This window comes from Battus philenor, unplaced genomic scaffold (genome assembly GCF_028537555.1).
Source record: "Battus philenor isolate CCGP_79_NKW_IND1 unplaced genomic scaffold, ilBatPhil1.0.hap1 SCAF_8, whole genome shotgun sequence".
Taxonomy (NCBI): Eukaryota; Metazoa; Arthropoda; class Insecta; order Lepidoptera; family Papilionidae; genus Battus; species Battus philenor.
Window position 1 is genome coordinate 9,876,579 of NW_027181748.1, and position 15,694 is coordinate 9,892,272.

Here is a 15,694-nt window from a genome sequence, read left to right on the forward strand (position 1 = left end):
TAATGATTAAAAACTGCAACATACCACTTAAACCTTAAATGAGTACTCCACCTAAAAAGTAAATGCATAGTGTTGAATGTCTGCAACATAAGGTTTTTTAATAAATAAGTATAAAAAAAATAATTTTTGTTCTATGCTTCCCTGCATTGTTTTGTATTTATCTGCGAGATATGTATATTTAAAAGTACAAATAAATGTCATGCATTTAAGGGTTAACCTTATTGTTCCAGAGATATCGCGATATGACGATGTATTGTCATCATCATGTTAGTCAATAGACGTCCACCACAAGACAAAGGTTTCCCTCGAAGATCGCTACAATGGCCTGTCTTGCGCTGCCTGCCTCCAACGACTTCCCGAGATCTTGATTATGTATTAGGTCTATACTTATAGATAGATTAGTCATATAAGGAGTAGTGTTGTGTACATTTACACTATAATTTCCAAAAATAATTAATTAATATTTAAAGAAAACCGAATAAACCTACTTTTCTTTGAAAACAGAGAGGAACCCTAAATGCTCTGCGGAACTAGTAACAAAGGTGAATGTCTATACAGATAGGATGAACATAAACTTGTTACGTTTTAACTTCGATAAACGACCTCTCCCTGAATTTTGCATGTGTTAATTGTTAATTTGAACTCGAAATTGGTTCTATATGTCTACACCCTCGTTCTCGTGTCCTTGGATTGACTTAAACGATGCGATGGGAAACCATTAATTAAACCGTCACAGCAAATTACATTAAATAGAGCCGTTAAGTGACTAGTGTGACGACATATTGTGTTACAATGGCATTCTCAATTACTTATGTGTTGATTAACGGTTTATAATATCACTAACTAATACTAATTATGTGTATCGCCTTCGATCAAACATTATGTTACTAGGTTGAAAATAGACGCAAAACCTGCGATTGAACCAAAGCGGTTCAAATGTCAAAATTAAGTTCAGAGAACTTGATTTTGGCCTATTTTTACCTTTATTATAACAAATTGAATGGGTCCTAATTTTTAAGAATATTTCAATAATCCGTTCAGTTAGAAAATAACAACTAATTAGATGTACTTCAAGTTTATTGTAGATGAGAAAATATTTTATACAACAACGTTTCCCAACCTCTTTGTACCATGTTCCACCTTAAAATTTTTTCACCCGCCTTTGTAACTTATATATTTTTTATATGCGAAAGGGTTAAACTTGTATACAGTTCATTTTCCATTTTCGAATCGCCTCCTTTAACAATTAAAATGACCCGACCCGCAGGGCGCAACTCTGGTCTACAAGAAAATTACGAAATAAAAAAAGTGTTTCATGTATATCAAAAGTTTATAGACTTAGTAATATTATAATTAATAACAGATTTAAACTTATTGTACCGATTATATGTGGTTATAAAAGCTTCAATTAACAAAAAAATTAAAAAGCTTTCGTTAAAATAAACTGTAACGTACTAAAAACATTGATGGTATTCTTCCGCACGAGCTACGGGATATGTCTGCAATATTGCAATAAATTTAAAACAGGTTTGAATTTTTTCGGGTATAAAATTGTTTGGTGATATTTTAGATATTCAGAATAACGAGAGTGTGTTATGACAAAATTACATTCTATTGTAAATACAGCTGATAAAGAGATGAAAATTATTCGTTAATTTAATTATTACCTTAAGATGAGTTAGCCGTCTTGCATCATATGAATCCGCCGCTACATACGGTTTTAAATTCCTTTTAACTAATGCACTGTGGCTTAGTTTACTTAACGGTTACATGAGCGCGAACCGACTTAACTCACCTAGCAACTCAGTGTAGCGTGTGTGACGAGAAGCAATTTCCTCGCATTAATTATGTGGCTGATGAAAATCACCAAGCCGGTGACCCGCCTAATTCATTTACCCCTCGACTGTCACCGTCAAGCTGGGGTAATTTTAAATTAAAAAGGATTTTTAATTAAGGATGCTTCGCTTGTAACAAAATACTTCAAATTTTTGATGAATATACGAAACTTTATATCAAATTTTAAAAAGTAATAGAGAAAAATGAAGTAACAACTTTTGTTTTAAATTTGTGATTAAAATATCAAATTTTATTATCGCATTTCTTATTTACTATTTACATTACACTTTTACCATTATAGTAAACACATTTTTGAATTTCAATAAATTGAAATCTTGATATTATTTCTTTTTATACGTAGTAATAGAAAAATATAACCAATAATTACATAATATTTAAAATTAACCACGGTCATTATATTTTACATATATGTGGAACTAAACATTGAATTCTGCCATGGATATGTCGATATTTTATCTTCTATAAGATGTTTATTAGGTCTTTTTATGAATGAAATGAGAAATATCAGATTAAAAAAACGAAGATTGATAAGACAATTTGAGATCAAAGAAATTACGTAAAGCTTTCGTGTGGTTAATCGAATATTTAGTAAAGTTAATAGAACGCTACTAATTACGCGGCACGAAAATTTGATGTGGATATGTAGTTCGCATTATAGAAGAATCCCCAGTAGAGCGCTTCCGTACGTGGTAACGGTCGTTTACAAAGTTATTTATGTTCATGATTGTACCTAATTGTACGTTAATCTAAGCAGAAGCTAAATAAGGATTTACATCGTATTATAGGTTACGTACGAAACATGTTACAAGATGTTTAATAACTAATATTTACATTTTAACCAAATATTAACGTACTTGATTTATTTTATTAATAAATCAAGTTCGTTAATATTTGGTAGCTTATACTATAAATATTTAAATACATAGAAAGCCTAATTATTAAAAAAAGTTACCGTGTAAATCCAAGTCATAAGTTTGTATACGCAGACAATAGATAAAAAGTATATTATCTGTGACAAATTAAAACTCAAAACCGAAGAGATATTAACACACTGACAATCAGAATGAAAGTGACTCATGTTTTTATGCGTTTAATAATACTGATCTATTTAAAAACTAAATTTATATTAAGGGTAATTAATACATATCAATTATTACTTACGAATATCTCATGTACTTACTACAATACAGGTAACTTTGCTTGGAATACAGGTAAAAGATATTAAGTTTATTTAAATTTTATAAATAAATGATATATTTATATCCGTCTTTGTTAACTAGAAAATATTGTGTTTTATTTTATAATTTGTGCTTAATAGCAAAATATCTTTGATAATTATATTATGTTTAAATTTCAATCTTCACCTGTGTGAAGTATTATATTGATACTGTTATCAGACGGTATCTTAATGACAATTTTTAACCATGTATTAATTGTATATTAAGCCAGCGTAGTGTTAACAATTACCTTACAACCTTACAACAGTCTTATTTTTTATTGACAGGTTCAAAATAATTACTTTATAGTTTATCTTCAACATGGTAAGGTGACGTTAATAGGTCGAGTTCATTTTGCAATACCTTGCACCTCGTTAACACGGAGTTGATAAAAACCGAACTTCGATTGCGTCTCGTGCCATCAAGGCCATTAGAAACTTAGTAATAGAAAACGAACATTATTCATACGTACTTTAATGTGTTGGTTCTTACCATATGGTTTTTTATCTTATTTGATAACTAGCTTGATTATTACATAAGTATAAAAATAGAGGAGGTAGAAAAGATAATAAAAATAGCTGAAAAAAGATTCTCGTTTATCTGATAATGGAAACTGTAACATAGTTTGGCTCTAAGACATCATCATATCGTCTAGCAACACCTTAGAGCAGTTCGGTGTAATACATAAAAGCTACTTCAATTTTGTCACTGTGAAGAGATTTAAGCTAGGCGCTTTTAACACTTAGACTGATTCTTGCCAAAGCTGTAAATACCAACAAGTAAACGCTTTAAATCGTGATTAACATGGACTACATAGATAATAAATATAAACACCGTAATTATTGCACAGCCGCACATTTAGATTTTTTCTATATTTTATATTGGTCAATATTATTCATCATATCAGCTGTAAGATATTCACAGCTAGACGCACGTCTTTCTTATAGATTTCCAGTAAGACCGGTGCACCGAAGACATTGAAAAGATTTGGCTTGCCTACTGCTAGTTGAACTTGGCAAACTGATTAGCTATATAGGTTATTTCACCTACGCGTCGCCTCAGTCCTAATTCGATTCAGTGGAGAAATTCTAAGTAAAGCATTCTCAAGTTTAGTCAAGCATATACTGTGAGCTTGCCAATGAGACACGATATAGGACATCTTCTTTGTGCCTAAGTAGCCAAGTCCAATAGAATCTTATGCCTTTCAGAATATTTACGTTTTAGATATTTTATGTCCCAAGCAAAATATAACACATCTGTCATCGTAAATATAAAAACGTCTTCGCTACTTTTATTACATGAATTCTTCGGTGCTCTCGCTGGACGCTTTTAGTTAAATCCTGTTCCATAAATTTGAATAACTCGACCGCCCATTCTTTGAATTTAATTTAATTTAAGGAATGCTTGAGCCGACATAAATAAAGTGGCTTTTACTGCGGTGTGACAGTGGCGTAGTTAAATTAATAAGCACATTAGAGAGCTGTATTGCGCCGGTTTCAGTCGCCATTGTTTGCCAACTGCAAGTATTTATTTTGTGCTAACGAATGGCTGCGTTTGACATTATCAGATACGATTTCACGGCAAAACCGCCGGTTATATGACTACGTTGCACAAACTTGCTGTGCAAAAACGAATTTAGTGGTTAATTAAGTATTCGATATCGTTGCTGTTAATTACCACTGCACAAGTGTTCTGTTTAATGTTCATCATTCGACCGTAAATATCACATAAACGACATAACACCTCTCCATAATTAATATTTCACGTATGGTAAATCTTCCATAAATTATTAAAATTTTAATTTAAAAGCTTCTATTTTACATTGGATAAAATGAATGTTATATATTTAATTAAAAAATAATTTCACTTACCATTTGGACACGTGAAGAGATTGCCCTGTAAACAAACAAGAAGTTTAATTAAACAGATTTATTATAATTCCGCTTAAATTTCGTTAATGAGTAGGAATAATTTATTGAGATCAAATATACTTCACATCTTATTGGCTTAGAATACGTCATAGTTAAATTCACTTGACGCATTCTTTAGTATTTTAACCAAGACTTTATAATTTAATATGATTAATAGAATATGTGGAGTCTTGTTTTTCGGAGCTGAGGATTTTAAGCCTAAAATCTTCTTTCGTTGAGCATGTTGTTGCGTAGATATTACGAAGGCGTAAACAACTTCGTAATATCATTACAAATGTTTTACGAATGTTGATAATATATGTAACATAGATAAAAAATCTTTTTATGTACGTGCGTAAAAATAATCCGCCTTGTTTTGTTATTCTTATATATATACATAATGCTTCGGTTATTTTAAATACATTTTTGTCAAAGCCCGTGAGTGGTTTCTTGCGTATAATATAGAAACTTCGAGGAGAATAGTCAAAAAAATACTTTTTTTTTCTTAATAATCCTCAGAGTCAGTTAAAACGACAGCTAAAACCAATAAAGGCGTCGTAAGATGTAAATAACATATCAATAAATAAAATTAAAGTGTGCTCTGAAAACAACCTATTTATGTATTATTAATAGATCGCAACTTGCTATTTTTAACGGTACCGTCTGACGAGGCAGCTATTTTATTAAAATTAATTTAATTAAAAGTAATTTTTGCAATTTCTTTTCATATGAAATCAGAAATATGACAATTTTATAAAATCTAGTTATTCATATTTAATGTTTGCAAAAATATTTATACAAAGTAATGAACAATGTGTATTGGTAAAATCCAAATGGATAAAATTTAAAGCTGTGGTGGTAATATGAAATGTTTTCAGACTTGCCAAACTGGGGAAAGTTGGAGCGAGGTCACCCACCACCCGTGACCGTAAACAAACGGTTTAACTGATTTAGTATCAAACAATTTTATAAGATATTTACACGTAATTATACTTTATACGTATCTAAGTAGAATATACAAGTATTATAAAACCAGAAAAATCTTTTCCCGTCACATAGACATTCGTACATGTAATAAAAAATAGGTTCTTAAATAATAAATGCGATTGAATAAAGTCACGAAAATTTTACAATTTCATTCATTCGTCAATCTAAAAGTACATGTTTAGGATGTACTTAAGTCATTACGTGTAAGGAAATTAGTTACTAAGGAGACGGATCTCCTTAAACATATAGTAATTATCATTTGTTTACAAAAAGTTTTAAAATGTAAATTTGATTTGATAAAAAAATGTACATGTAATACTGACAAAAATCTAAATAAAGTGAGCTTTCGTTGACGTACAATATTAATTCGGCGTGATATAGCATCTGGAAAGTGACCGATCCAGTGACATTTATGTTTGAATTTTTCTTTCGCTTACGCGACTTACGTCAAACTCGGTTATCCTTCCTAGATAAGGGTTGACATTTAGTGAGGTTAGAGGTCTTTTGAGCTTGGATAATCTGAAAGGTAATGCCAAAAAACCAATAAAGCTGACAAATTTTCATTCACATTAACATATTATTAATTTAAGTTTAACGAAAGTGATATTAGTATAAATGTAAAGGATTATTTTTGTCTTAACCTTTGATACTGAGGGAGATCAGTGAAAGAGACGTTAACGCGTGATTAATTGATAAAGAGTTAAATAAGCCTTCGAAACTTTCTGACGTCTTTATTACTCCACGCCAATCTGTTGGCGTGCTGATTTTATGGAAGTATACGTAGATATATGTAGGACACATATACGATAGAGGACTGAGGCTTGCGATCATAGGTCCCAAGTTCGATTCCCGGGATATATAATTCACACTTTTTGCATTATTTATATGGTATTGACATTGTTCACAAACAGGTTTCCAGGGGATGCGCAGGAGCGTTCTCTGCGTACCACGAATAATACCACACTGCGATCACCACCCCTCGAAAGGCGTGGTGATTTTGGTATATCCTCACATAGTTGTTTTTGGGGGAGACCTATGCCTTGCAGTGGGCAAATATGGGCTGGAACGACGACGACGATTCGTTGATAGATATAAATTGTTAAATTATATTTCTTATTCAAATAAATAGAGGCGTTCAACCTGTGACACACCTGTTAGATACCACTATTCAATTAAAAATCGATGTCTTTAAATTGAACTTTTTCTTTAGATCGGAATGCTTTGAATACTCATGTTTGATGCGTTTTATACCATTAAATGGCTCTTATGACTAATACATACACTATTGATACTAAAAAACAATCGATCATTTTATGCTATTGTAAAATATAATATAATATTGTATTACAAACAATAACTTCGTTGTCTCTTATTATTTGATTTCTTCATATCTTACACACAAAAGCTCATATAAATTAAGTTAGAACATTATTTAATGTATGTTTCAGACAGAGGTTTGCGTATGCAAAAAAAAGCATTAAAGAATTTCGGTTGCTTTGCCCGTCTGTCTGTGTATAATTTTGTTACGGTCTATGTTTTAATATCAGCCTCTTTCGAGGTTTGCAAATTCTATTTTTTTTCCGCTGAATTTTGAGAGATCGAAAGTTTTTGTTTTATTTAACACTAAGTGTTCCAAAAGACATAGCATCGTCAAAAGTTTTGGCCTGTCGTTGACAAATAGAAATCAGTATGTAAAACCTATTTCAGAGTGATGTTTGATTTATTGATATCTTGTTAATAAATAAAATTACTAAGAAAATAGTTTTCTGCGATCACTGACGATTTTCAATAATAATGTATTTACATTTTCATTTTAATTGATTATAGTACATGATTTTTTTTGTTTACATATATTTCTGGTTTTGATTACAATCAAATTTTTGACAGCAATGGACAGATGTTATTTCTATTTTGAGGTTTATATCGGTAGAAAGGTGTGCTTTACTTTCCGGTATACGAACATATATATATATATATATATATATATATATATATATATATATACGAACCTTACACGTATTTCAACGCAAAAAAACAATAAAAAATTTAATGTATCATTGGTGCCCCTTTAAGTTATTATAGTTATTGATTATATTATAATTAACTTGATTATAGTGAAATATATAAATTGATCTCTGGTTAATATACCGATATGTCATAGCTTTTACTTGGTTAAATATTGCGAACGCGGGTGCTGCACTGTTTGAGTGGTTACAAAGTCATGTAGATTTCATTTTACATCGGCATACAATGAGATGAAAGTTGTTTAGATTTAAATGTATGTAATACGATCCGGGTGCCGCTGTGTGTGAATACAAATTTTGTGAAATCGGATTTTGTGTAATAAAAATATATCACGCGCTTTTGTAGTTTCCTTACCCTTTTCTACTTACGGTTTGTTACTACGGTTTACAAATCTTATTGATGTCTATATGTGTGAACCACAATTTCGTCCATTGTTCTAGGTCATAAAAAGTTCCTCTTTAAAAATTTACAAGCGTCATTTTAGTCGTCCATCGCTGGACATTTACCCTCCGTATCACGGTCCGTGGTCTCCTTAATCTCAAGGCCTCGGCAGTCATTCATTCTGAGCTCTGAAGGCCACATAGAGCGTAGACCTACTGACACTTTAACTTGCCAAACCGCTGAGCTATGTTGGTAACTTTCTTCTTCTACGGATTTCCTCATTCTTGATTCGATCTTGAAACAATGATGACCTTTTTTGTTAACTTTATCAATTTACCACAGCAGGGGCACGAGTCTTCTCTTAAAGAATTGTACCCTCTGAATGGGTCGTAAGTCACCGTGTGGGCATAATATCCATGCACCAAGAATACGTTATGCCTTAAGAAAACATTTTCTTAGTATTGTATTTTTTTAGTATAGGTAATATTATGTAACCCATTATTTCGTAAAAACAGACTGAACAAATAAACAAAAATTTAGAGTAAAATGAAATTTAATGAATGTGCTTAAAATGTTTGAGACTTTGGGTAGGCACTTTCACTTTAGGACGGCTACAGCATCTGAAATGTAAGTTACAACGATTGCCACTCTGCTTAAGAAGCGTACTAAAGGGAGCAATTCCTCTTTCACTTAAGGAGTTAAAACTTAGTTCCAAAATGTTAGAATGGCTACGTGCGCGTCGTTGGCTACGGGATTACGTCACTATTCTGCTTCGCAGTAAGCGCACTTAATATAGACCTCCTAACCACATGTACATCTTATTAGTTATTGCTATACTTAACATCTATAGAACTTTCACCCAATTGTTAACACAAAAGTTTCACGCTATTTTAGACACGTGAAAACATCACATAGATGAAAATACGCAATCATTGGAAGAATTGGGTAGATTGAATTGGCTATAAACAAAGTACATGTTTATTGTACGATAAATGTAACATATTTACAATGGAGACTTTTTGTACTTTAAATACAAACTCCTGTAAATGCCAGCTTCATACAAACTGGTACCTAGAACAGTAAATTAGATTACTAAGATTGCCTTCTTAATGTAAAAAAGAGTACATGGGCATTTAGCAAAAAATAAATCATCTGTTAGTAAATATACAGTTTAAATTACTTTGCATGTACAATTTGCCATCAATTCTTACATTGATTAGTTTTTACAGTAATATACTAGTGTAATGAGTTGTGTTGCGTGCATAGTAAGAGGATAAAATCTTGTATCGCATTAAATATCTCTATACGGCGACAGGTAGAGGAGTATATTCCTGATAAATTTAATTAATTTCACTCGCAAAATGGCCCTACGCCCGCGCCATTAACTTACGTCTGACAGCGGAGTTCTGCTGTAAAATTTTATGTGTCATAAAAATTAAAACATGCGCGCTGAAATTGTGTAATGGATTTATTTTTGTACATGAATCAAGTAGAAAAAAACTTAAAAACATTTCTACTACGCGAAAATTGCTAAATAACTGTATCAACATAATGTGATTAATATTTTAGATTAAATCTTAATTTATAATCATGTAACCTAACAGTCGAGGTTTCGGGAGGAATTCAAAATTAGGTATAAGCGAAGTTCTTCTAGCTCTGTATCTCATCAAATGTGAAAGGTGAATTTCTCGTCGAGTTGCTCGACGGTATTCACAGAGTCACCAGTTGTTTTGGTTGTCAGAGATCATTTGTGTACGACAAACAAAAGCTATAAAATAAAACATATTAAATAATTTAAACGTACTAGCCTAAAGACGTATACTTGACATAGGGCTCTTACATAGATTTACGGATTTACATAGTTTAGGACCGGGAACAGGTTGTCTGGTTAACTTGTAGGTGTTCGGCTTACGTTCTAATCCAGAGTCAAAAGAAAAGACGCCGCAGAAATCGTAATCGATTATTTTCATTCGTCTACGAATCTTCTAATTCCTCATGTAGTCTCGTAGTGAATATTATATTATTAAAAATATATATATATATTTAGTAGCATGTGCTTGGGTTCATTTTACGATGTGCTTTGAACAATATATATGGGTATTACTAAAATCTTTGTTTTTATTGTGTTAAAAATAATGCATCGTTGTTACAAAATTTTTTAAGACTTTGCTTTTAATTCATTTTACACGTCGAATAATACAATAGCTTACAATTAAGAAATGGTTTAAGAAGTGTTCAATTTAAACTTTAGGGCTGTGTAACGGTTATTAAAATTACAATTCATTATAGAACTATTATGTCTCACGGTTTCGTTATTTTTTGCCTATTGAGACGGACTGTTCCCCATCCCTTTCATTAAGCTTTCAAAAGTGATGGAATTAGGTCGGCGTCTTCAGAAAAAAAATATTTTCCTACCAAATTTACCTGAGTAACTTCTCGGAATATTATTACAAAGCGCAAATATTTATACCCATTGCATTTGTCTTCATTGTTATTATTCGAGTTATTGTTTTTAATAGATTTTTATTGCGAAACCAATTAAACGCGTAATAACGAAATATATCCTACCTTAAAGCTTATCTTTTACTAAGTAACATTATTTATTCGTTAAACAAATACACTCATTTAAATTCATTTGAAAGCAGTCTAATTTTGTTTGTTTAGTATATATATTTATATATATATATATATATATATATACTAAATACTATATACTGCCAAGCGTGGCGATTATAGTACATCTTCCCATAGATACGGTTACAGGAGGCCTAAGCCTTGCAGTGGACTGCTCTGGGCTAAAACGACATGGACGACCATTCTTGTATACGTACAATATAAACGCACTAATTGATAACCTAATCCTGTGAAATTGTTGTATGTATGCTGCCGAAGCCGAGCATCGCACGACATGCGGGGAGCATCTCCTAACATGACATGGCAGGGAATTAAGACAGAATGAAGTTTTAGACTAGGCGCCTTCCGCGTCTTTGTCCCTTGATCCCGTCGAATCTGCAAATACCACTTTGGCAGCAGTGTAAGCTAGGTCAACAAATTAACATAAAATATGCATTAATTTATTCGTCGTAAAACAATGGAATATAATTAATACAGTGAATTAGCATCAAGTTTGTCTGACTTTGAATTTAAGATGTTAACCTGTTTTGTGAGATACAATGTAGACTGCGGATTAATATCCGTTGTTCTCAAAAAAAAAACATTTCGTAATAATTTGTTGTATGTGCAATTGTTTGAATAAACTGCCATTGTTTTTATTTATAGCATCTTCCATAGTCTTAATTTTATTAAAGTACAAACTGAATACTTTTGTAACCTTAAATAATTTCTCCAAATTTGCTTTTGTTCGAAATTTGAATAGAATTTGTTTGGTCTATTATTGTATTGATTTGTAAATGAAACAAAACAAGTACAAATTTACGATTTTGATCTGTCATTGTAATATTAACTTATCATTTAATGATTCGGGGCTGAAAAGAAATTCATTTTTAAACGACACGCAGAAAATAGTTGTTAAGCAACAGGTATCCATATAGCTAATTAAAAAAATTAAAATTCATTTAAGTAAGGTGCTCGGTATAGACCGATATCGTCATTATGCAGTAAGCCGGATGATGTGGTTTATTACATATCATAGTACCCGGCATTGGATTTGGCACATAGGTTTAAAGACTAAGATTTTTGCTAAAGTTCGGCTATGTTCTATTTTGTAGAATATTTATTGCACAGTTAGCTCCAGTGTGGTATATGCCAGAAGTTAAAAGCGGAGTCTTTTATAAGAGATATTAAGAGATTTTAATTTTGGCAATAAATATGGTACGTGTCGAATCATGTCGTGATTATTTCCTTAATGAAGTAAAAATGCTTAGAAGCCTCGTAACCTGTTTAATACATATAAATATGTTTACTTATTTATAACCGTATTTCAAGGTGGAATACGTAAAAAAACTAGAAAAAATTGAGCCACATTTCAATTGTTATTCACTATTTCTTTCCTGCATTGTGAGTTGTTACTTTTAAAGTATTGAAAACACGTTTTTGTCGTGACGTGAAACGACGTTCGCGGACAATAAACTTCCACGGCTCTTTTATCGGACCTTATTATTTGTCTGGTATGCTCTACCATAATAGTACGATGTAAAAATTTATTTAATAAGGCAACAACTGTGAGTTAAATAGGATAAGTTTTTATACCGATCGTAAAATATTTCTAGAACATATATATGGTAGTAAAAAAATCCGTGTGTAACTATAATTTGACATATACGTATACAGATTAAAAATTGAAGAAGAATATTATGTTTATATTTGTGTTATTTGTATTTTTTGTGTACTTTAATTAGAAGGTATAAAAAGGAAGTATTAACATTTTGAAGTAATATTTTTATGCTGTCGTAATAAATTCATTATGATGAGTATTCTTGTTGCATTAACAACTATATACTTATGAATGAAGGGTTATAATTTAAAAAAAGTCTTTATGTGATATGAAATTTAAATAAGCCTTGAAAATTTTCGTGTACAAATAATATATCGTTAACTTTCAAACGTTCATATTTTGTGTGTTTGCACCTTTAGCAAATAGGTATTCAGGATGTTATTTCGCACTGCAATTGCGAACTTTATTTCCTTCTAAAGCTTGCAAATCGTCGGAATAGGCGGTACGACGAATGTAACGTAAACTAGTGTCTATATCTTTAAGCTTAAGAGTTATATTTAATTAATTTGTTATGTTTATTAAACTACCTGGAACTTTGTTTAGGGTCTGAACTGTTGTAATTTACGTTAGCGCGGCTTATGTTGAATTTTACCTATACACTCGTTTATATTTTGAATGAGCCTTTGTGATGATGTCTTTTGTATAAGAGGTACACGAGGAGTAAATCTCAGTACCTTTTAATAATTAATGCTACTTTACCTACATACACAAATCGATTCTCAACGATTATTAACATATGTATTCATTTTTCTATCCTCTGGCCGGAATGTGAATATGTGTGTTTGGGTATATTTTGCCAACAGAGGTTTTATGTTGGCCGTTTGATTTATATTGGAAGTCATGATAATAAATTACGGAGACAGCTTTAATGAGTCGATAAATAAATTAACACAAGGAACTGTTTCGGGCTCTTTTTGCACACAAGCAGGGTAATTCGTCTCGCTCGATCGCATCCCAAGTTTGATAGAAAATTGCTTTCTATACTACTAAAACATAAACTTTAGGTAAATATTCAAATACCATTAAAATTCAAACTTATTGAATATGTATTCAGTGAAACTCGACAGATCAAAGAAACCGATTTATGTTACTATTCAGAGAAAGTCCATAAATTACAAGTTACCTAATATCTTATCGGATCTTTTCTCAAAATAATAAGTAGAGTGCTAATGAATTTCGATGTTAGTTAATAATAAATGAAACTTGTCGTATTCACACTATTAGAAATAAGAAATTAATTGAAGAGGCTTAAACCTAACTCAAGCTGCTCGGAATGCTCGGAACTACGTTCTCTGTATCTTTTAGTATATCTTTTAATCATTTTGAATTAAATAGTCATTTTAAATAGAAGAACCTGTTATTATGAGTGTTTCATAATAAGTCCGTAAATAAATAATTATTTCGGTCCGTCGTTTCAGCCCACAAACGCCCACTGCAAGGTTTCGGCCTTAATCAAAGATATCTATGGGTGGATATATAATAATCGCCATGCTTGGCAAGCAGGCTGATTGCAGTGTGGTACGCAGACAATGCTGCTATCCATGCTCTAGAAACTTGTTGTGAATAGTGGCAATCCTATGTAATTAATGTACAAAGTGTGATTTATAAAAGACTGAATAGTTCGTACATTAAAGTTACATAAATTCAAATTATAAAATTACATATAAAGGTAGTTGTAACATGCTATACGCCACTTCCAACCGGTCAAATTGGTAATCTTTACAAGTAACATATGTACGGTGCATGTCTTACGGTTAAAATAATGACAATGATTTAAAAAATATTTAAAGAACAGTTAATATTTAGACAAGGTCAAATGAAATAAGCATTTCAAGGAAATCAATCTCTTAAATCTGATGAATAAAATATATCCCGGAAGTTGTAACCGCGACCAGCGATCTTCTCACTTCTCTACCGCTAGGTTACCACTGTTCTATTTATTACATTCATTTATTTAAAATTTTGCTATCAACTATACTTATTTAAGTTTTTTGATTTTTTTAGATGCTAGTAAAATAGCATTTCTTCACGTTCCATGGTATTAAATTTCAGCTTAGCATGATCGGTTATGAATAATTTAGATTCAACAAATACTTAGAGTAGCTTTAGTTATAAACAGAAGGATCGGTGCAAAGCTGCTTCAAAGAGCTTAGAGAGTGTTGCTAACGATAGCCCAGTGGAATGGTTGCGTATACATATAATTAGTTATAGGTGTAAAAGATTTAAAGGGGTGAATGTGAAGGTCAGTTTCTAGCAAAAATCTTTTTGGTTTTTACACCATTTTCACATAACCATGTACACGTCGATACTCTAAAACATGTTACATTGATTAATTACTTTTACTGATAATAAAAAAATCCCTAAATCTAGTATCATCATTTTATACTAATGCCTTAGGATTGTGACCGGCCTTTAGTTTCTGGCAGAATAAAGTCTGCAGGAACAGATAATAAACAAAAATTTATTTAAATAATTATTTATAATTCCAGCAACCATTAATTTTAGGATACAGTGTACCATACTTTACAGAGCTATGGAGTCAACTCTTTAAATTTTTTACACATATAACTAACCTTGTTACACATGTATGATAAGTAACAGACTTATGTCTATAATTCAATGTTTTTACCTGTGATAGTATGGGCGGAGTGAGCAGAGAGAGGAGCGCGGCAACAAACACTGTCGCCCCACGCCTTATCAACATTGTTTATCTGAAAAGGAGACGCAAAGTTTAACAAATTGTCAACATTTTTTTAAACGCTTTATAATGTTTGTAAGGTCTCGTCAAACAGTATCATAAAAAATTTTGGAGATAAGGAAAAATGTTTCCCTTTGATATAAAAATGTATGCAAAAGCCCAGGTACCGGAATAAAACAATCTTTGTATTAATAACGATTTTTTTATAAATAAATAAGAAATTGAATAGAAATCAGATTAGCAATTCGAAGTGAAAGTGGACAGGCCTCATAATACGCAGAATTGATGACCGTTAGCGCTTTAAGGTTTTCGATTGGAGACCACGGATCGGCAAGTTTAGCTTAGGATGTCCATCAACTTGGTAGACAGATTACTTTGTTAAGGT

The 15,694-nt window shown here is 31.5% G+C and overlaps 1 protein-coding gene across 2 annotated transcripts in view; it reads right to left on the minus strand.

Annotated features, from left to right (window-relative positions):
* Nucleotides 1-15,694, minus strand: part of uif (sushi, von Willebrand factor type A, EGF and pentraxin domain-containing protein uif) — a 76,197-nt gene that overhangs the window by 29,730 nt on the left and 30,773 nt on the right. For both annotated transcript variants that reach the window (XM_068775193.1, XM_068775194.1), the window contains exons 2-3: nt 15,241-15,322; nt 4,946-4,970 (exon numbers count right to left, since the gene is read on the minus strand). In XM_068775193.1, coding sequence (XP_068631294.1) covers nt 4,946-4,970; nt 15,241-15,315 — 100 coding nt within the window. In that variant the 5' untranslated portion in view covers nt 15,316-15,322. The remainder of the gene's footprint in view (nt 1-4,945; nt 4,971-15,240; nt 15,323-15,694) is intronic.